Below are 23461 nucleotides of genomic sequence, written 5' to 3' on the forward strand. Positions count from 1 at the left end.
ACTAAAACACAGGCTCGCTACCGCCAAGCCACCAGCCCAGCCACTGTTCTGCCTAAGGAAGATTAATATTAAACATCAAAAAGAAGAAAACTTTAGGAATAGTTAAAACTTAAGTTGAGCAACATATGGTTAACAGCATGAGCATTGCTGTATATCGCTGTTAATAAGCAGTTTGCAATTTAAAAATATATATTTTATATATATATATTGCAGCCCATATATCCCTCAAGATTATTCCAAAAGACAATTTTTAAAAAATCTGGTTTAGTACTCAACGAAAAGAGACGGACATTTATAGGAAGCATCTATCTGAAGCAATTTTAGTCTATGTCCTCCTCCAAATCTGAGCTCTGCAAAGGCTTTCAGACACATAGCAAAAGGTACGTTCTTCAAGGAGTGCCACTTACTCCACATGTCTCATTCTGCGTTTGCATGGGATTAGCCTTTGGCTCCATGTCTTGCCTTTTTTGGTTCTGCTTCAGTTGGTTTAAAGAAGGTTTTGTCTGTGCAGCTCCAACAGTTTTGCTTGTCCACTGGTCAACCAGCTTGTGAAGATCGTCTGTGAACGTCCCTTTCTTGTTGTTACTGTTGTTGGCCTGAACCTGCAGGGTTGATTGTGGGAGGGGCTCAGGACACGTTACGAGACTGTTTGTCGAGGATCCTGGAAAATCACACACAAAGAAAGTTGACAATGGCATCTCTGCTTCACCACTTTGCTGCTCAAACAGTTTCTCATCTACTGCAATTCAAATGGTGGCTTTTCGGACTTTTAACCCTCCCCCTCCTTTCTACAGAACACCTTTGCTTAAAGAAATGGTCTAAGTCCAATGCGTTCATATTTTCTATCACATCACGTTGCTTCAGCCACTAGCTGTTGCGCCCACAACTTCTCTCTAGGTGAAATTAATGACTCGGAGAGAAGAAACGAATGCAGTCCCAGTAACACGGACATCCTAAGGCTTACAAAGTCTCTTCAGAGGAGACTACCACGAGAGAGTGGGAGGCAGGATGTATTACTTGCTAAAACTGCACGCATTTAAAAAATTAATTTACCATCTATTTTACTTGCATAAGTTTACTGTCCTCCTGGAAAAATGTAATTGTCATATCGGTTACAAGTAGGGTTGGCTACTACGCCTCAAAGGCTCCAGGAACCCACAATCTCTCTCAGTGATGTTAGGACCATTTACTCTGCCATCTGCATATTTTGGGGGAAAAAAACTCATCAGGACCATGGATGTACAGAAGAAAGAGGAGAGAGGAGGACATAGTAGGTGTGTGAGTTTTTGAGACAAAGATAAAGATACAGAACTTTTGGTATAGATAAAAGCAGACAGGAGAGTATTGACAGATTTAATTTTATACGTTCACTTATTTCTAGAAGAACTAGGAAAAAAAAAAATCTGTCCTTTTTACGTGTTGGTAACTACAAGTCTGACACAGCAAGATCAGCAGGGAACAGCAACTGAAGGTGCCTGAATTTGACCTAAGCAGAAAATAGAAAGTAACTTTTCAGCTAACTTATTTGACATAGCTAAAGATTTGAAATAAAGACCATCTCTCCAAGCAAAAAGTTCATAGAACTGTAGTAAAATTATTATATAAGCAAACATGAACATTCAGTCTTCTTTTTTCTGTTAATCAGTTACTAGCCAATGAAACCGAGTAAACTAATTAGTCCTATGGTTATATAAAATACGTTAATAACCTTTAAATGATCATGCATTCAACCTGCAACGTAACTTCTAAGTGAGTACTGCTCATTTCCTTTTCCTTTGCTTGGGGGAAAGGGACCAGTGAGAAAAACAAGTATTTTGACAGGAAAGCTCTTCAATTAGTGTTTAATATTTCATGCAGCTCAACAGAAACGAGATCGTTTTAAGCTATAAATTCCTCCAGCAGAGAACTGCAGTCATATAAAGGTGTGTATTTCAGAAAGACAAACACTGAATCCAGTTTTCTCGCCGCATGCGTGCACAGTCTCACACACAAAGAATACCACAACTGTCTTGCAGCATGCGTGGTTCCCAAGACATCACAGCACATGCATTATTATGAAAGTATCACAATTTATACAGTCTAATTTCATATCAGTATAAGTGCATCAGCTCTATTTATTAAACAACTAGCTTTTAGTAAAAAACAATTTAAAAAAAGCAAAAAACATCCCATGCCATGAAGGAAATACTGAGAAACAAAAATGGGATAGTTACTACTACTGTGATCTTTGCCTAGACATAGTCGTTTCAAGGTGGACCCTACAAGGTAAAACAATACAAGACATACAGAATTAGGTAAGACTAAACACAACAAATCTGACGGACAAGCTTCTGTACTTTTAAGCAATCGAAAAGTAGTTATTATGCAAGAAAGGACAGACAAAGTCAGCAGTTCAGGTGAGTAAAGGAAGTCTAAATAACTGGACAGCTCAAACCTTTCTTAATGTGCAGCCATTCAGAAGCTTTGAAAAGTACAATAGCATGCCAAAAGCAAGGTCTCATGACTTAAAGATGTATTTGTTTGGGGTTTTGGTTTTTGGGGGTTTCTGTTTGGTTGGTTTTTTCTTTTTTTTTCTTTTCTTTTCTTTTTTTCTCCCGAATTGCCTTGGCTTCCTCATAGAGGGTTTTGATTCCTACTCTATTTATGCAGGAAATGATGTCAATTCAGTTTGTGATAGGAGGCCAAAAATGCTTTCAGGAACAAGTCAAGCTAGTCTGGCTGCAAAGACAAACTGTAAAACAACCCTAAAAGTCCTGTTTTACAAGTCCAAAAAGATACATTGTTCTGCAGGTCTGAGGCCAATTGTTTCCAAATACTTTATTAGTAGGATTTGTGTCTAAATGTGAGATTCTGAACTTCAATTGAAAGTAACCGTGAATGAGTTTCCCTTATACCTTGTCCAAGTGCAGAAAAATAATCCAGCAGAGTAGCTGAGTTTTCGTTTAAACAAACTATGTGTTTTTTTCATTATCTCGTTACATCCTTCATCATGATTTTACATATTCTGTTGGCTAGATAGTTAGACTGCCAGAAGTGTACTGAGAACCCTACTTGACTGTCAGATCTTGCCAGACATAAGCACCGTTTCTATTTGAGTGCCAAATTTCCTGAAAGGTATTTTGGACTTGGTAAGAAGAGTATCATTATGGTATGGGAGGAGATGAATCTCTGACATGGGGCATGGCAAGTTTATTGTGAAGAAGCACTTGAAAACATGAGCAAAATCAGGGAGTGGGGCAAAAAAGCAAGACACAGGATGGACGTGCTTTTTCTCTACAGCAAACCAGTGTCGATATTTTATGTTACTGTGCCAGAAATGCAGATTTAAACTCGGAGATTGCAGGTCCAGGTTGACATGGGCTCTGAATGAGTCTTCAAAGGAGAAAGGAGAGACATCAGTCAGAGACTGAGGAAGAGAAAGTAAAGAGGGAGGAGAAAAAAGGGAGAAGAAATGTTTGTGTTTTGATATGGGTGGCATGAGGAGGAACAGAAGGATTGCTTTGAAAGATTTTCTTATTATTTCATGTAGTTTAATGAGGTTTCTATTCCAGGAAAATCAGGAGGACATGACTACAGTAATGTCTTATGCAAGCATGACCAAGTTTAGTTTCTCATCTCAAAGCCTAGATAACAAATACAAGTCACATTCACAACTGAACAATCCGTGTTGTATTTTTAATTTTTTTCCCCCTCTTTTTCCCCTCAGTTATACCTTACCTTGCCTATCTCTTAAAGTTAGCTAGCAACTCCCATTATGGAAACATCAGCGGCAGTAATACCAGAATGCTATTTTCTTAACTGTCCTGCAGCATTCTGCAGGTAGCAATAGGTAGTATTTGGCACAATATGTATGCAAGTGAAAAGCAACTGCCCGCGAAAAATAAAAGCAGGCAGCTGACTACAGTACGTGCTCAAATGCATGTAAAAGAGTTTAATCACCAACCCCTCCGCTTCCTGAAAACCGAGTCACAAGTTTATATGCACCTCGGGTGCCAAATCAAACCTGGGGCCCCCATACGTGCGGGGAAGCAACAGAGAACAATGATACTAGACAGAGTCACAAAATACCGCGTGAGCGGAGCCAGCGTTAAGGAAAATATTACAGGAGAGTCAATCACCAAAAAGAGAGCTAGTTCTTCCAAATTGCATCACTCCAGCATGTTGCTTGGGAGATGAGAAACGTTATCTCAGTGGTGATATTGCCTGAAGCAGGGACTGACAATCATCGGCTACAACTCGTTTGAAATTCAAATTCAATTAAAAATGCATTTGCTTAACCTAATTCACCAGATTAATTGTATTGCTTCTAAAATCAAGGTGTTTAATAGCTGTAAAGTTAAGGAGATGAATCATAACTAAGATTTAATCTGAGACTGCAAAAGTTCAGCAGCATGTTTTACCTCCAATTCCAGATTTCTTACGTGAGAAATTAAGTAGCTATTATATCATACAGGACAGAAAAAATCCACTGTCCCATATTTGCATTCTAACAGCTGCCAAAAACCTTGAAAGCTAAAATAAAATTGAAATGGCAATAAATTGTTAGACCATTTCCGTAATCGCGTATACACATACAATATATTAATTACTACAGACCTGACAAAAATCGCTTTCCGCAAGATTACAAGTCTAAGCCAAATGGAGTTTTTGAAAATTCCACTCACAATCAGCGCAAACTCTTCCCTAAGACACCCTTGCAATTTAACCCAGGGAAGGAGTTCAGGCTAAAATTATGCTGAAGCCCATCGAAAATATTTTATTCCATGAAAAGTACAAAGGAAAAGTCAATACTGGACATGGGGAACAGATCAAAAAGCTGTTCTGGGAGAACACTGCGAAAGCGTTCAAGTTTGATGGATCTTGTAACCAGGGCAAGATATTTGGGAAAACTATCTTTAATGCATCTGAACGTTTCTTTTTAAAAGCGTGCTGCTAGTTTGTCTGCTAATACAGTACAGGCCTCACACTGGAATATCCAAGCTCCCCAAAGGGCTGTTTGTCCTTAGTCAAACGTACAGATTCAGAGCATTTCTGAAAATCCAGCACAACTCTTCCCAACAGCTCTCAAACAAACAAAAAACCCCAGGGAAACCTCGACTTGTGGAATAGAGCCGGGACCCTGAACTGGCCGGACAGCCGCATCCCAGCCCCGCAGGCCCAGCGCTCGCTCACCGCCTCTCTCCAACGCTCTCCCACACTCGCTCCGCTTGCTCAAGCGGGCAGCAAAGACGCAAACGTGTTTAGCACCTAGTCCAAACGTTCGGCTCTGCCTGCACGCTGGGTCAACCTACGTCCCCCCTTCCAGGGGGGAAGGAGCACGAGCTAGCTGGCATTCCCAACATCATCATCTAGCACTATTTTTCCTGAGGCCCATGGTCACGGCTGCTCTGGACACCGGCTCAATGGAACCACCAGCCGTACGTCCTTCCAGCGGCAGTCCCAAGCCCAGCTGTCCTTGGGGAACAGATGGGGCCGCACGCAGCCCCATCTTCATCCCTTCACACACAGAACCACCAACCCGTTGGACTCACCGGGAAAACAAGCTAAAATAACCTCCTATCCCCATCAAAACCTACCAGTAATTCAGCTGTGGAAAACTGTCCAGCAACTCAAGTGACAGGCAGTATTTGAAACTAAGCTGCGCGCTCTGAGCAGCGGTGACTTTGGATGGATGTGTCAGGGTTAAGTGCCTGAAACTCAGTCCATCTCCTCGTATGACTCAGAAATGGGGGAGTGCAAACCTCCTCTCCGAACACTTCGCCCAGAAGAAACCGAGAAGAGAGCATATGGGCTGAGAACAGAAAGCAATTAGTCGTGCCGAGTTATTTCGGCATTGGGGAACTTCACGATTTGAAGGATTTACATATTCCCTTGGTTTCATTCACAATATCCATGCACCCAAACATTTTTAATATGCTGGTTTTTAATTGCCATCTCCCAGTCTTTTTGCATCCTACTGAAAAGTAATTCTGTGGAAGATTAATGAAACGACTTCTGGGAATTACACGTGCAGAGGAAGAAACTACTATGTCCGTTATAATACCAAGGGGGAACATTTGTGAACTGAGAATTCCCCCCTCAGGTTCTCAGAAAAAAATCCCTGAATGCAAAATTGTCTCACGACTTCAACAGTCGTTAAAAACTTGCGTGATAATAAATTCAGCATGCCGAGCAGTAAACATCAGTTTTCAAGAACCTGAGTGCTTGGACTTTTAGGGACCTCAAACAAAAAAATCAAGATTATTTTTTAAAATATTGTTTATTCATAAAGTTAGGAGGAGTGTATTTGAGTGGTCTTGTGCCTTTGATCTGTACCACTTGGATAATGATGAGCAATGTAGAACTCCAGTCGGAGATCTGATATTAATGCAAATGAACAGTTAGTTAACCAAACATTTTCTCAGGAACTTTCTAATGTTATATATAAGTGGCCTATAGTACCTGTTCAGCACAACATATCTTTATTGTACAAGCAAAATCTGTTTGCCTAAAAAGCAGCATACATGATTGGGTAAAAAGGTCTTAATTTTTTAATTAAATAGCTTGATATCATTGGTTGAATTGCCAATTACTTTAGAAGTCATACAAATAGGGTACAAATAGCAGGTGCACAATTATTTGAAACAAAAAATACTGGATCCTAGCAATCCATTTCAAAGTATCATCTGAAAAATCTGATATTGCTTTTTACTTATTTATGCTTTGATGAACTGCTAATTGACTTCATCTCTGAGGTCACATAAGGTCATAAGAAAATAAACTGAGTGAAGTGCTTCAGCCAGATCAGCTTACACAAAAAAAGTTGGCGGTACTCTCCCTTGGAGTAACCAGATCTGCCTGCTGCTTACGAGTATATAAAAAATTGCTCACTTAAAGTAATTAAAGTGAATGCATGGGGAAGAAAATCTAGAAAACAGATTTTGAAAGAACTAGCTGGAGCACTATTGTCTCAGCATTTCCACATGCAAAGAGCGGGGAAAAAAAATTAAAGAAAATAGAGTGGATATAAACAGTACTGTATATCGTGTTAATACAGCCCTTGTATGGAAGTTATACCCTTCAGTGACCTTCTAGTATTGTATCAGCTTGCTACATGCATGTCTTCATAGTCCAAACATGTGTGAAAGAGACCATTCGTCTACAGAAGGATGGATTTCTTTTTGTTGTCGCTGGAACCGGGACAGCAGACATGTATATTTGCCACATTGCAAATAAAATTACTTCAACATAAATCACATAAAGTACAAAAGCTTTGATACGTCCAGGGTAAAATTTACCATAAGGCTATATAATAAATGATGAGATCTTCCACACATGCTTTTGGTGCCCAGGCACGAGCCAAAAGCAGTGCAAAAAAAGCTTTCATATGAAAAATTAATATAAATAAGGTGTGTTCATGATGACTACTTAAAAAAAAGATAAAAAGAAAGAAAAGATGGTTCAGAAAAAGGGGCATCCTGCCAAACATATTAGAGATATAAAACATGGAATTGGAAAAAGGGGGTAAAAGAAAGATGGACTGTGATAAAATACAAAAGAACAAATACAAACAGATGGACAAAGACACAGGTCCACTGAGGAATCTGGTACGAGGTTTGCTACTAGATTTATAGGTCACTCTCTCAGACGTTTGGTGGAAAACCGTCCAGCCTGCAAATGAATATAAAGGGAAGAAAACAAAGACACTTATAAAGTACAAGTAGCTGTCATCAGATGTCCTATACCATCAGTCAAATCAGCTTTGTTAGTTAAACATCCACATCTCCATTTTAACTTTGCCAAAGAGGAGTAAGTTAATTGACCATACACAAAGGATGCAATAACAGCAGAAGAGAACATAGATATTTTGTAGATTAGTTTGGCAGGATGTGCAATGAGAGGAAGGTATTTTAATCATCATTATAACTTCCAATATGCATGGCAACAAGATCAGTCAAAGCCTACGGAGGTGTGCAATACACAGAAGTATCAGAGGTCGGGACTGGGGAACACAGCCTATCTACAGTCATTTAGCTGGGACTCCAAAATCATGCACAAAGTTAACCCCTTAGATAAAGGAAACATAACTTGGTTCTCTGGTTTTGGTTTTCTTTTTTTCCTTTTCTTTTTATTTTTTTCCCCTCACACCCAAGATGGTTTGGTAGTTTATAATGAGGAACTCTGGGTCTCCCAGTATCAAGGGGCTAAAAAAAAAAAAAGCCCAAAACGAACCAAAGGAAACAATCTCCTATCCTTCTATATCTTTTTTGGTTTCCTTTCTTTTTTCTCAGAAGTCTGTAAGGCAGACTCCAGAAAAGGTGTCAGTATAAAGCCACTGCTGGCAAAAATAAAAGGTGTTTCCTTCCTAAAAGCTTGCCTTCTTGAGTGTTGACTCTTAACACTCGGTAAGATACTTTACTTTTGTTCTTCTGACAATACTGCAACCATCTTTTTAAAGATAAGCCAGTAATTTGGATTGTCAAAGGTTCATGTTCTTATATCACTAGAAGTGAAATCCACTCCTAAAAAGTTCAAGCATAAGGGAAGCGAACTAATCTTAGCATGTGCTGGAAGACATGCCGAACAGCTGGTATGAAAAAAATCACCTTGGCCAGAGCTTGCGTTCACGTCACCTCCTTCGGGGCCTAAGCCGGAGCAGATGTCAGAAGACAAAGAGGCTTTGACAGAGCACGGCTGCTGCGTCTGAACAGCCTTCCCGAAGGTGGCTGACGCAGGGGAAGTGGCTGCTGCTGCTGCTTCGGGAGATCCAGGCTGAGCTTTAGTTGTTTCTTTGTGGGGTGAGTCTTTAGAGTCTGAAAGATTACCTGAAAGAGCAAACAAACAAAACGCATGCAACGGCAAACGCTAGGAAACCACCGAATAAAAATCCGCGCCTAAAAATAAGCGTTACTTTGCCACTAAGAGGAGCAGCGGTTTACGACTCTGAAGTACCGTATGACACACAGGCTTTACGGATAGCCTGCACCAGAAAATAATCTACGCATACTATTGCTGATCCAGTTTCTCCAAGAAGCTTATGGAGTAGGCTTGATTTTTACAGTTCCTTTTCTGCAGTTTCGAGAAAGGCTGGAGTCGGGACTGCTGAAATAAAGCGAGAGCTGCAGCAGTGCCAAAGTAGGAGGATGAACGCGCAGAACGACTGAGCAGAACATGTAGGTTTGCTCTCAAACATGAAAGGTGAAAGCAAGCAAATGGAGAGAAATAAAAAGTTGCTGCAAAGACACGAGGAACTTTTTATTTATAGCTATCTATATATAGATAGATACATGTCTATATGTAAATACCTGTATCTATATATCTTTCTACATGGATATCTCGGGTAAAGAGGCTTTACCACCAGAATACCTTTGTAATCATTTGTTCCATGGATTTATCAGCAAAAGCATCTAACAATGGAAGTGACAATTACATCACTGACCGTATTAGAAACCGCCTGCCCTTGATCCCTAAAGGACGGACCTAGGAAGGCCAAAAATGAGGAATCTACATAGTCAAGGATGAGAAGACTCAGGCGTGAATACAGATTCTCGAAGATAACATGAGCTTTACGCAGTGCCTCAAAAAAGTGGAAAATAACACAGAAGAAATGCATGAAGGAAAGCATGCACCGAAGTAGCAGTCTGAGCAGTTTCTGCTCACTGACTGAAGGTGACGAGGGTTGGGGGGGGGGGTTGGGAAGAGAGAAAATTGGGACATTTTATGCAGAAATAAGCTTTAATTCTTTGGACTAGGGTAGCACACCGACATGAGCCAAGATCCATGAATGGAGACAGATGTGGGTTTTGTGAATAGACAGAGGGGAAAAATGGCTAGAGAGAACCCAAGAACAAACTGGAAAATGAACGGACCAAGGATAACAGACATTCAGAGTATCTCATCACAAGGAAAGGAAGTAAAACCTATGCACGTCGGCCAAGCAGCAGCTAAAGAGGTATAAAGCATATATTCTCTGTAGGCGAGAATACTGAGATTCAAGATGGATCACAGAACATCTTGCCTCTGAATATCTTTGCTTTTCCTATCTCAGCTGAAATCCTTAATTAAAAGCAAAAACCTCCAAAACGCTCTGTCTATAATTAAGATTGATGCAATGAAATTCGAAGTGGACTTATGATGCAGTGACTTTGAAAACAAGTGCTACCAGGTTTGAAATACAGGTTTGACGCTGGCAGTGCCGCTGCTCCTCTAAATAACAGCATAAACTAAGTTGAAGAAAAATTATTCATACTCTATTCTACATTTTGCTGAGGAAATAGGTACTGGGGTATATCAACATTTCCCAGTTGAATTATACCTTTATACTTACAAAAAGAGATAATGACTCAAGACTGCACTACCGTTTGAAAAATCTCAAACTACTTCAGATGGTCAAAGCATCCACCACAGTTTTATAACCGTTTTTACCTCCCATACTTTCGGGGAGCAAACGCAATCCAATCTTATTTATATGGCATCTTGTAGGAAAAAATAAACAACAACAACAAGATACAGCACATAGTCAATAGAGGATAACAGCACCTAAGAAGTGAATACAAACATCAATAAATTGCATCTGAAGAAAGGATGAGAAAATGTAACCAGGTTGTATTCCAAATTAAAGCGGAACATTGTTTCTCTGCCAAGCATCGGAACCGATGCAGAGAAGGTACGTATGGTTCAGCACTGGGCAGCTGTAATAAGCCTGTCCCAAAGGAAGCCCGCTTCAAAAACAGTTCGCGGTACGCAAACTTGAGTCATAGTATTAAAAACAATAAAAATTCAGTGCCTCTCCTGCCGCCCATGCAATTACACAGCAGAACCACAACCGACACAAACAACAGGCGGATGGAAAGCAACCTAGTGTACCTACTTGTGCTTGATGTTCCACTCCTGAGCTGCTGGACCAGAGGGTTTAATAGTTTTCCGCCTTTCAATTTATTTTTGCTGGTTCTTCGGCGACGGCTGCTTGGTGGGGCTGAGTGAAGGAACCCCAGGTTGGGAGGAAGGGGTTTCCCTAACCGAATATACAGTGCCTCTATCTCATTCTTCTGCTGAGTCTGAAGTTCAGCAATTTCTTTCATATGCCTAAACATAAAAAATAAAGAAATCTGCTAGCAATGTATTTGATAAAGCACCACACCTTGACAGCATAATTAGTTATAAAAAAAGAAACAAAATAGTCTTCGGTTATAAAACAATCAACTGCTCATCCGTACGTGAAGTTATAACAATCTAGCTGGCAAACGTGGTGACTGACTTCTCAAATATTCATTTATAAGACAGAATCCTAGACAGCTAAAAAGATTTTCAACATCCTCGGTAAAAACAAGTGGCTTTGACATGACATCTGACAGGAACTCCAAACTATTCCAGAATTTCTCTCTTCAAACCAGTGGCTTCAGAAAAGTTAACTCTCAAGGCACGTACAGCAGTTTGAAGGAGTTCAGCGTGAAGAAAAGCAAAAGTGCTTCCCATAAAAATGCCATTAGCACATGAATCATTACCTTATTTATAACACAGACTTCATGATGCCATAAAGTCAGTTTAAAGGTTTTGTATTACTGTAGTTCTGTTTTAAAAAGATGCATCATCTGCATTCAGTAAAACCATTATACCTTAGGATAAAGTTTAACATTTTGGTTAAACTACCATCTAATGCTAGTTTTTACCCATCACCTGCCAGGAAAAAAAAGAAAACGTTCAAATTTAAAGAAGCTAGCTCTCAGGACTGGCAGCACGACAGACTCCTGCCAGGCTCACCCAGCCTCCCGCCGAGACTGGACCGATGATGAGAGATCCGATGGGAGGCGAAGCGAGGGTCTTACCTGCCTAATAGATACTAGGTTATCCACTGTAAAAGCCAGTCTGGGAATAGTGATGGGTCCGTAGACCGGGCAGTGTAAATCACCCTTGCAGAGAAGGGCGTGAAGAGAACACTACGGCAGCTGTCTACGCGGGCATCCAGATTATTGTTACGCTGCCTTAAATAGCGTCCACATGGGAACCTACTATCACATACATTACAAGTGCTGTTGTTTGCTACCACATCAACATAGCTTTTCCGTAAGGAAACTGGACGTCGCAGCAGAAACGTTTTGGGGTTTAAAGAAGTTATTATTGAACTATTCTTCTAAGACTGACAAATAAAGTGATGCATAAAAGGATGCATATTCTGGGGCAAGGTCCTAGCGATGCCCAATTTGTCCAGAACCAGTTTACTCATTACAGCTATGAAAACCACATATTTGCTCATCACACGCAGAGTTGCTGCCTAGGTATCTTAACACAAGCTTCCCTAGCGTTGTTAGCGAACACGACATACTTTTCTCTCAGGTTCTGCAATTCTTTCTTCATATCTGCGTCTTCAAATTCCGAGTCGTTGTCGCTGCTCATGTATGACGACTGCGAGTGGAAGGATGTTATGTTGATGGTAGGAATTTTTGTTCCTTGCCCGTTAGGTGAATCGAGGCCTGGCGAGCTAGCTTTGCCAGATCTTTGCAGAAAAGCAGCTGCTTTTTTAATTAAGTCAGTGGCTGCACTACTGCTCGGGGGGGACAGTTGGGCAGCAGCAGCCGACTGACGATGGAAAGGCTCATCAGCAGAATCACTCGAACCCTGGTCACAGAGGACATCGACAGAAGAGGCCGTCTGCACCCGTCGGACAGCTGTCTTCAGATCAGGGCTGGAAGGTAGCTCATCCAAATAGACATCTGGGGGTGCTGAGAACCTTAAGCAGTGCGGCGCTGTTAAAGTTAATTCATCTTGCGTGCTGATTACTGAAAACCTGCCAATAGTTTTGGCTGGTGTACCGCTATCACGAGTTTCAGCCTGTTTTCCATAGGAACCAGAGTCTAGAGAGTCATCCCTTTGAAGGTTATTCATCACCCCATCTGCTGTAGATATCTGTGTTACATTATCTGTGTGTGCAGACAAAGTCATAGTCTTTGCCTTCTCGCTCCTTTTAGAAGTTTCCATCTGTTTAGTTATTCTTGATGATGTAGGTGCAACCTGGAGAAAATAACGGAGATTAATTTTGAAAGTAACTGTAACAATCAAGCATAAAACCGCTCCTAGTTTCTGGTTACCTGAAGGAGGCCTTTTGTCGTAGCAGCAGGAGCTGAAGTGATGCTTGCAGCTGAACCTGTTTTACAAGTTGGAAAAGAGATATATTCATGTCTGGAATGCTTTAGTATAATAAAAGCCAACACGTTTATTGTGATAAACTGAAGTGTGATAAAGTGTAGCACTGAAGAATAATTTAAATATCCAATCTTTGTAATACAGGATCTATAAATGCAGGAGGCAGCATCGATGATAATATAAAATATCTGCAGGTAGGCACTCTCTTCAATCTATTGATTTGGGGAATTCAAATAATAATAGGAGTGTGGAATTTCATTAGTCAGCTGAAAATTAAGGCGAAAACCAGAAGAAGAATGACATCTGCATGGTACATTGGGCCTGCATTACTACGGCGTTCTTGATGTCTTGAAAAAGTAATTGCACTCAGCTATTCATGCATACAAAATGCTGCAGTTGACCACAGATGGACTGGTATTTCACACCTTTCATTTGGCAGATGCTGACACCAACAATTAAAGGTGCCTGAAATGAAGTTAAACGCACATTGCTGAAAGCGGAAATTATAAGCTCAAAAGACGGCCACTCGCACCACAGAAGCACGCAAGAAGCAAAATATTAGTGGCAGTAATCAAGACGCAGTTATTTCACAACCTGGACACTGGTTTTGAAGTTAAACCAACAAACGCAAGCTTTTCAGAAAGCTGCTTTCTTATGGCACGTTGCACAGAGTGAACATAAGGCAAAAATCTGTCACTTCATAGTTCTGAAATGGTGAAACACATCACTGCTTGATGGTATCTAAGATACATTAATTTTACTGCACAGCGCTACATTCCACTTGCATACTCTCTTCTTTGTCTGTAGCGAGACAGACGAATGCAGGCTACCCAAAGTTTTCCCCTCTCACACTGACCTAAGAGCAGTGGACGATCTATGTCCACCAGGACAAGAATGATCTGCGTTGTCGCACAAACCTGGTAGCCAGCTTTGCCACAACAATCTCAAAAAAATATATATTATAAGCCCTCCCCAGCGCCACCCATGACAGCAGGAGCAGTTTTGGGTTCCTCAGCTCTTAAAACTTCCCATGACTTGCAAGACAGGTAAATGGGGCATGATAAATACCCAGTTTCTTACTATGGCTCCTACTACTTTATTATAGAAAGTGCTGTTGTATCTACAAGTACCTAAAGAAAAGTACTCTTTACTAGTTCTCCATGGGACTTCCTTGAAAAATCTTACAGGCTTCCCCCGAGAGGGGCTACCCTCAATCATGTTATTTGTGTCAACGCATTTTTATGAAAGCCAGGAAATCCGAGGGACTTTCTGTTTGGACTTTTAAGGGCACTGGAAATTTATTATTGGGAACATAGCCTTCCATGTGAATACCCGATACCTACACCGCAGACATGTATTGCATATTTACGGTTTAAAATAAATCCGCCTGTGAGGCAGTCTCTTTCTAGGAAGCTTGACAGAAGTGAGTCGTATAATATTAGTTATATTACAAGTAGGATCAGAAATGCCTTGTGCTGGGCAGTGCTCTGCGGTTAACCAGAAGGGTGAGCAGCAAGGGGACACCGGAGGAGAGGACCACGCACTAGTACAGATGCATCGCTGCCGTTCATCTCTGAAAGGAGCATTACCTTTTCTGCTTGCTGACCCACCTCTTGCTTCTGAGGAATGAGCACCGATGCCGGTGACCTCCGACTTCTCAAACTTTCGGTAAAAAGGAAAAAGAAAAAGAATTTCAGTCTCGCGCACAAAGCAGAAAGGCAATGTGTTCTCCTTCCCTCTCTCTCCCTCTTTTCTGCCCTCACACTATTGTGGAATATTAAACTATTTTACAGTGTCTGTGGCGGTGGCCTTCTAGCTTTTCCTTCAAATCCATTTTTTTTTCCTCCCTTGGAAGAAAAAAAAGCAGTGGCAGTGTCACAGAGGGAACTGCAGCCTAAGTTACTGAAAAATAGGCACTGAATTATATATAACAGTTTGGGGTTTTGTTCTGGTTTGCTTTTCCAGCCAGACTGTACATTCTTCATCTGTATGTCTGTCTTCAGAAATTTTACGTCTCTCTTCTCTTATTGGCACAGATTTTAATAGGACAAATTCAAATTACTGGAAAGACATAACACCTTTCATAGAGAGAAAATTTTATCTGCTGTAGAAGGTCATTTATTATTATAAACAATATGCTCTGAAGAGTTACTCAAGTGCAGCCATCTCTCCTGTAACATACAGCATCTTTCAGGCAGTTGATACAGTTCATCCAGCTGACACTACACGGAACAGCCTCATCCTTGCTACTGGGTGATGTCATTATCTCCAGAAACGCTACGTTTCAAGTAAGATATACACTGATCTTCCAGCAGAAAGTGCTGCAAATCTGTTGAATTTCATAAACTCAGGATTTTATCTGGAAGAACGCAACACAGGTGCACAGTCAAGACACTGAGTAAATAATGACCCAGACCTCCGGCTCCAGCTTTCCTTAGATGCTTCCCAGTGCAGTCTTGCTCTGCCAAGCTCAGGGGAAGACAAAAGAAATCGTTACTGGAAGCAGAGCAAGCTTCTGCCTATGGAATGTCTTCCTGTAGCTGCAGCACTTGAACAAAGCAAAGGCTCCTGAAGTGTTTATTTTATTCAGACTGACTTGGAAGGCAGGCATTATAATCACTGCCATTAATTTATATAAAAAAAAAATTCCTATTAAAGTATGATCGTCTTCATCAGAACTTGAATGACTATACCTCTCATTGTGTTTTATGTTCTTAAACTACAAAAAAAAATTATCACATTTCTGCCTGCTTTAGAAACAGGACACAAGAGGAGGAGAAGGAATTAAGATGATATACCACTTTTAAAACCAAAGGAAAAGTCTGGCTTTCACTAACAAGCATTTATGTAAAATGAGTCAGAATGCATCTGACAGTAAAAATTTAAGAGAACTTTCACACTGGAAAGCAGTCAACAGACAAAAGGTAATACGCCCAGGAGCAGAAACATAAAATGTTTAGGGAAGCAAGAAACCTATACGTGTCCTACCACAGGCTCATTGGTTCTGAGCTCTGCTTTGCTGCTGTCCCTAACAGCTGGATTTGGGGGTATAAAGGGCAGATTTAGCGTGTGTATATATATATTGCTGGACTAACCAGTATTGGGTAGGGTGAGATCTCAGATGGTATGAGTGGCACCGACTGGGCCTCGGCAGCAGCTTTCACCTCCTGGCCGGTATCTGCGACATTATGGCCTGGTTCTCTCAAATCCAACGCGGGAACTTGATCTTTGGGAAAAGGTGGCAAGTTAAATTCACTGTCGCCCTGTTCTAATGGAACAGAGGTGTCTGGAGTCCCTGCTGATGCAGAAGTAGGAACGTACTCCTGGTAAAGTAAATTGCGCAATTTCTCATCAAGGCTTTTTATTGTGTTGTCAACGAAGTCCACCCTGGGTGGTCCCTCTCCGTCGGACTCGGCGGTGCTCGGCTGCTGCTGTTGCAGCAGGCTGATCCCCACGCCGGCGCAGGCTACGGGCTGCGCCTGGGACAGCATCGCATGCTGCTGGGAGGCGGCCACTGGCACCTGAGTAGGGCTCTGGAGCTGAGAGCCTGCCAGACCGAGAGGATCGGATGCGGCGGCTGCAGGGAACGCTTGGTTGATGAAGGAGTGCTGCACCACGCCAGGCTGGCTGGCCTCTGGCAGGTGAGGGACCTGCGCTGCAGGCTGCCGTTCCAAAACGACGGCGTCCGGGAGCACGGGGAGCGGGCAGAGCTCTGCCGCCTTCGCAGGAGCTGCCGGGACTGACTTGTGCGGCCCGACGCTGCAACACGCTATCTCCACGTCAGGGACACACGTGCCCTCGTCAGCCTGCGGCTGCAGGTGCTGAGGAGCGAGGAGAGCATCGGAAGGCTCCTCCAGCAAGGCGGCACGGGGGACAGGAGTGCCCGGCTGAGCGGGCATCGCTGCCTTCAGTGGAGAATACTCCAGCTGACCTCCGTTAGCAGCCGCCTGCTCTAGGATATTTGGAGCAGATCCCAGTAGTGCCGGAGCTGAAAACTCTGCCTGGCTCGATAAGCCGGCGGAAGATGCTGCGGCAGGAACTTGTGTCAAAGATGGAGAGGCTCCGATGGGGCTGTCACATACACCTGCTTGTAGGGGAAGCTGCTGACCAGCTAAGACACCAGGCGGATCCGCCACCGCAGAGCTCACTTGCTGATCATCCGACTGCTCCAGGTCTAAAAGCATACAAACACCAGGTCAACTTTTTTTACGAGCCGCACAGAACGAAAGGAAGTCACTGCAAACCTTCCCGGTTAGCTGCAGTGATAACCACATCTAGCCGTAACCCATTAGTGCTTCCCGTCAGAAAATAACTGTTATACAAGTCAAATTAGAACCCAAAATTACACATTATGCAAAAATACTGCACTGAAAAGACACTGCTTATTAAAACAGCAGGGACTAGAAATTCAGCTACCTTATAGCGTAAGGCAGAGTTAAAACACTGAGACTGTTCTGAAACTCAAATAAACATTCCTAATTTTCAGATTAGGAATGTTCAATACCAGAAACACACTTAAAACGCATGACTTAAAATTCATCACTTTCTTCCTCCGACTAAATGAAATGAAACAATCACAACCAAGTCAGGTGAGAATAGAAGAGAGATGACACAGCAACTTCAGAGAAGAAAACATTTTCTATAAAGTTTGTAAATACCTGGACCTTCAGACTGCTGTGTACTCTGAGGTACCGGTGGAGAAAATTCTGGTGCATCAGTACTAGGGTTTTCCACAACAGGACATATAATAAACCACCTTTTTCCAGTATGCAAAACTAGAGGTGAAAAGAAAATAAGAAGTAAACACAATAGTTTCCATTCATTCCAGATCATCTGTCAAAACCTAGTCTTAATTTCCATGTTTAGAAAGAAAATCAGAACTTCTACAGCATTAGCCAAGATTAAATCAACGGCGCCTAATTTGTTTCTCATCCCTTCCGGAAGGGAGACAGCGATGCCTCCTGATTCTGCCACATATTTTAAGTTATTTGAAAATTTGTTTTCAAGTGTTCATACTTTTAGAAGGGCAATAGTTATGTACCTGAAAGTTTTATTAATGGTACTGTGGACAGTTTTCTCACAAGGAAAAATCTGTTAATTTTGTAAAGTTTATCCAGCTTAACTTTTCCACGTTGGAAGTTTTCTAGCTAATATTTCCTTCCACATCTTATCTCAAAGCCTAGCATATGTAAATGGCAAACCAGAACTATACACACTTCATCACTTTCATTAGTAGAAATATAAATGTTGTGTTAAAAAAGGCGTACTGAGAAAATCGTATGATGTTTACAGGCAACAAATAAAGCAGATCTTTTGAGCAGAAAGTCTAGTTTGGAGGATTACCCAGTTTCTGCACTTGTCAAAGAAGAAGTTCCAAATTATCCTTCTTGCCCTGTAAGCATGGAGCAACTACACAGCGCCACATGCAGTAACGAGACTTTTGGAAACAATGCTTCCTTCAGCAGAGGGTTCATTCTTCCCACCAGCATACACTTACAGAGAGAATCAAGGGCAAATTCCCTTCCCATTCCATTTGCCTGTAAAACCCGTAAGACGCAATTGTGTTTGGAAGGCCAAGATCCCTCCCCTGTAACACCAAAGTAGCTGAAAACTTACGGGTTAGAAATTTCAACTAAATTACCAACGCAAACGTAATCTTTTAGCTTCCTCTTGCAAACGTAGTCACTGTTGTGGAAAGAGTATGCTTGCCCCTACCTTCTTGACTGTTCCACCACCGATTATCGGCTTGTGTAATTCAGGGCTTCTCTAAACATCCCCAGATGTTAGATTCATCCAGGTTAGCCCTGCGATCTTCCAGGTTGCTAACAGCAGGGACCGCTGTCATACCCATATTTCTAGATATATTTCCGACCACCAGTAACCGGTGGATTTCTTCCTGAATCTAGCAAACTTCTGCATAAGCTCATCACTGCCTTACAGCTTGAGATTAAGTTTGTATTCAAAGGCACATTTACCATTTTGTTGATACACGGGCGTCTTCATTTGAGACTGCCGCTTCTCCTGTTAAAAAAACAAAACCGAAACAATAGAAGAACTAGCCGTCTTGTATCAATGCAAGAGGAGCATCATTCTAAGGAGCGCTCATTGTAAGCCTTAACGGAGTAAAAGCATTATTTTTCTAGCTAAGAAACTTTTTTTTTTTAACACAGGACGTAAAACTAATTTACAGTAACTGGCTGTTAAGAAAAAGGAATCAAACTAGAAATCTTTGTTTAACATTTCTTACCTCATTCATTTCCAGCCTATCGGTATCTTGTTGGGGACTTGTGCCCTGATCAGAGCTTCGTTCTCCTTCTGTATCTTCACTGAGCATATCTTCTGCTTTATCAATAATATCTTTCATTTGTTCAATAAATGTCTCTTTTTCACTCTGCAATATGAATTCATTCTCTACCTATAAGGCCACATCAAAATAAAGAGGAAAACAGTAATGTTCGATCAACGTGCCGTTCCACAGCTACCAGAAGGCTTGGTCAACAAGCACACATGAGAATAGGTTGGCTGAAGCAACTTGCTGCATTAAGATACTGCGGGCAGCCGCATCACCAACTCTTACCATGTAAGTAGCAATTTCCTCCGGCGCATCACCATCCAAATCAAACTTAAAAGTCACCATTTTGTGATTGTGTGTTTCAAGCTGGCACTCCACCATCTTATCCCCCGTGTTACAAACCTGCAGGCAAAGATTAACAGCCGTTATTTCTGGCACAGCCGAAGGAATCCTAAAGTCGCCCTCAAAGAGATGGTACTTGCATTTAATATGGTCAGTTTTGGTCTGCTGGACTTCTCCTGGCGTGAACGAGCGCGTGTAGATTTCTTATGTTTCTTTGAAGACTTTCCTTCTTGTTTTCCACTTCCTATTGCTCCTTCAAAGCTGTCACTCATCTCTTTACCCGAAGCAACATCTGGACTCATGTAGCTTTGTAAGAGAAAGGAAGAAAAAAACCCAAGATAAAACCACCGTCACACACGACGGAGTTACGCATAGGTAAGATACACAACAGAGACTGAAAAAAAAAGTGTACATCTGCACCCTTTTGGCTCAAACTGAGCCCGCTACTGAAAGATGCTCAGTACCTGAAGGGACTACTCCAAGTCAGGCACGTTCTCTGGCTATCACACCTAATAAGAAATGATCTATGAACATTTCTGCCAATACCATAGGGAAAGTCCCATCGCTCAATATATCAATACATCCCCTAATCCCTTCACTTCAGGGATCCTTATGGTCCCTCTCTGAACTGCACAAGTCCCTGTTTTTCTAAGGTCCAGTTTTCTCAACTCCTGCTTGTCAGCACTCACAGCAGAAGGTCTGAACGGGGTCAGTTTATGTTTGTCGGAGATGAAGGAAAAGAGTGAGAAGTCGGTACAGCATCCCGTAAGAGACTGCCTCTCCTCCCTCTGCAGTTCTCAAGAACCAGAAAGAAGGTTTTATGCCACAATATCCCAGATGACCAGCTAGCAACAGTATATTATTTTTAGCAGCCAAAACTCTAGCTGCTAACAACCTTATTGTAATATGACGTGTACAGAAAACATCAACATGCAAGTAATTTGCAGGAAATTTTCAAAGGTTCATAAAAATCATGTCAGGAAGGAACCTTGTAAGGCCATCTGGCCTATTTATTACCCCAAGGTATGACCAGCTCTGTCTAAACCAGTTCTCACAGAGGTTTGTGTAAACTGATCTTACAAAGCTCCCGGGAGACTTCACAGCCTTCCTGGGCAATTTATTCTTGTGTTCATTTAGCCATACAGGCATACAGGAATTTAAGTCTAACCTATGGATCCCTTGCTTAAATTTAAAGCCTTTACTTCTTGTTCTGCACTAGTTGCACAGAACAGCTTATTTCTACTCCCTTTGCAGCTACCTTGTATGTGCAACTCGTACGTTAGGAAAGTGAACACATTTTGCGCACAGGATATAGATCACATCTTTGCTGCAATTGCCAGCCATTTGATTCATGTGCCGTTACCCTCCACTCTACAAAAGCACAACCCAACTCCAGCGCTGAGTTACCTATGCACCTGGCAAAGAGAGACCTCCCTGTACGACTACGAGACGTGTGCTGACACAGACCCTCCGTGCTGCCGCAGTCACGACAGTCAGCTTCTCAAACACAATTCTGGAACAGGCAAATTAGAATTCAATAGATGACTGAAAATTTGATGTGCCTTTCTACAACAGATTAGATAGACAAAACGAACTAATTTTATGTAACTTATTTATAGCCAGAACTAACCTATAGTCACGAAAAATTAGATTTCACTTTCCATGCAGTATTTAAAAGCAGCAAACTCTTGGGAAAAAAGGTTCCATTTTAAGGTTGTGGGGTTGCATTGACTTGTGTCAGGCTAATTTTTTTGGTGGGGTAGGATGGAAACAGTAGGAGAGAGGTGTCTTCAAAGTTCATAAACTTAACTCATCTTGTCTATTCAGGAAAATAGAAAAGGGTCACGAAAATCCTACCCCCAAAGCTTTATAATCAATAAGAACAAAGTTGGTGCTGGCTCCTGCATTAGGCAAGGCATTCAGCTGCTTATGAACACACACTGTTCGTATCTACCTTATCCATATCCAAACACTGAAAAACCTGGCTTACTGCTGGTGCCGAAGCAGGAGCTGTAGCACGGGAGCAGCAGATGCCTGGGGAGGGGGAGTCCTGCCCCCGAAGCAGCAGCCACCACCCCAGCCAGCCCCTCTCCAGTCCAGCAGCGAGCCTTCCTCTCCAGGGCTCTTCCTCACTGCTTCCTCCAAACCTTGTGGCTTCCCAGTACAGAAACAGGCAGATGAGGGCTGGCAAAAATGGAAATTTGCTTTCGTTTCTGAGGAGTGCTGAGCTGGCTCTGGGGGTTATTTATCGTTAGTTCTGCAATTAGCATTACTAAGCTTGAGTGTGACCTCGCGCGCTGCAAAACCACAGAATGGGCTTTGGCCGCGTGTCCTAACACTTGTTGTAACGATACCTTTGAGTGGCTCAACACACAACTCTCACCGACACACCATTCCCCGTAACGTACCTGGGGAAAGGTCATTACAGAAGGTGATAGAGGCATACCCAGTCCGAAGAGGGAATAAACTCTATACCCCGTTATACTAGCGTGGCACGTCTTTATACAGGTTCAACAGCATCCAAACCAGGGACTGTACCACTTCAGTTATCTTAACAAAAGAGGTTATGTGTTGAAATGAAAGCTGTTGTACATACATGAAGGCTAGGATGCAGCACCCGAACTAAAGAATTAAAAGAGTTGGAGGAGCTAAAATAGGCACACTGCACACACAGTATCTGCAGCTTTCTCCCTAGACGTGCACCCTTCCATCTTCTCCTGGTCAGCTCCTGCTACTCTTCTCTCAGCCAAGGCAAAGGCCAGGCATTTGGCTTAGCCTTGTAAAGAGAGAGAGAGAGGAAAAACAGCCTCCAGAAAGAAAACATTTCTTATGCCAAAGAGATTATAAGGATACCTTTCACAGCTCTGTGACAGAGTTTGAAGTTTGTCCTGTATTGCCTGCTCCTAAAATGTAAGAAAAAGTCATTTAAGTAAATGCATTATATTGGCAGATGAAAAACACCTTTAAGAAAGCTTTGCTGTTGAGACACCAGTAATCCTAAACCATTCTGTTTAACCAATTCTTGGAACTCAGAAAAAAAAAAAAAAAAAATGTCCCATTGTACCCTCCCAACATTTCTTCTGTCCAAAGCATCGATATCGGTGCACAACCACTTTTTAAGACAGAGCCACTAATCTGCTAGTCCCCTTCTGCTGTCTCTAAAGCAGAAGAGGTGGTGAGGGAAACAAAACAGTTCCCACCACAATGGAAAAAACCCGACTGCAGGACAAATCCACATCAGCACCTACCTAATGTGTTTTTTTTTTTTAATGGATATAAAGTATAAGCTAATTTGCTTCATTGCTTTGTATAGTTTCCTGAAATATGTTAAGTATTTTCATTGTACTTGGCTTATTGTGAAAATTTCTGGGGAACTTACAAATAAAAGATGAAAAAATCATTATTTAAAAACACCGCTCTCATATCATGTCCTCTTGCTCTCTACATAATAGAAATTTTCCCTAAAAGCTTCCCTCTTCACTGGTTGCAATGCTAGGATAGACATCGATAGCGTGACTTTCGCACTGGGTCGACCTGTTTTCAGAGACTTTGTGGTGACGATGCTGCTGGCCCTACTGCAACAAACTTATCACATATGTACACAGACACACACGCCACACCCCCCGTGCATGTATAGAACTGTGTATGTATACACACACCCCAAATATATTCATAAATATATATAATTTTCAATATATTTATATATAT

The 23461-nt window shown here is 41.8% G+C and overlaps 1 protein-coding gene across 10 annotated transcripts in view; it reads right to left on the reverse strand.

Annotated features, from left to right (window-relative positions):
* WNK2 (WNK lysine deficient protein kinase 2) overlaps nucleotides 1-23461 on the reverse strand; it is a 124469-nt gene that overhangs the window by 17423 nt on the left and 83585 nt on the right. For 5 of the 10 annotated variants that reach the window (XM_019472934.1, XM_019472930.1, XM_019472929.1 and 2 more), the window contains 15 exons: nucleotides 22607-22656; nucleotides 19894-20059; nucleotides 19697-19813; nucleotides 19367-19534; nucleotides 19095-19140; nucleotides 17778-17894; nucleotides 16215-17293; nucleotides 14709-14781; nucleotides 13065-13120; nucleotides 12302-12987; nucleotides 10850-11064; nucleotides 8586-8804; nucleotides 7552-7650; nucleotides 2214-2258; nucleotides 408-661 (listed from right to left, as the gene is read on the reverse strand). In XM_019472934.1, coding sequence (XP_019328479.1) covers nucleotides 408-661; nucleotides 2214-2258; nucleotides 7552-7650; nucleotides 8586-8804; nucleotides 10850-11064; nucleotides 12302-12987; nucleotides 13065-13120; nucleotides 14709-14781; nucleotides 16215-17293; nucleotides 17778-17894; nucleotides 19095-19140; nucleotides 19367-19534; nucleotides 19697-19813; nucleotides 19894-20059; nucleotides 22607-22656 — 3390 coding nt within the window. The remainder of the gene's footprint in view (nucleotides 1-407; nucleotides 662-2213; nucleotides 2259-7551; nucleotides 7651-8585; nucleotides 8805-10849; nucleotides 11065-12301; nucleotides 12988-13064; nucleotides 13121-14708; nucleotides 14782-16214; nucleotides 17294-17777; nucleotides 17895-19094; nucleotides 19141-19366; nucleotides 19535-19696; nucleotides 19814-19893; nucleotides 20060-22606; nucleotides 22657-23461) is intronic. The other 5 variants (XM_019472935.1, XM_019472931.1, XM_019472933.1 and 2 more) reach the window with 4 other exon arrangements.

The sequence above is a fragment of the Aptenodytes forsteri genome, unplaced genomic scaffold (genome assembly GCF_000699145.1).
Source record: "Aptenodytes forsteri isolate BGI_AS27 unplaced genomic scaffold, ASM69914v1 Scaffold438, whole genome shotgun sequence".
Taxonomy (NCBI): Eukaryota; Metazoa; Chordata; class Aves; order Sphenisciformes; family Spheniscidae; genus Aptenodytes; species Aptenodytes forsteri.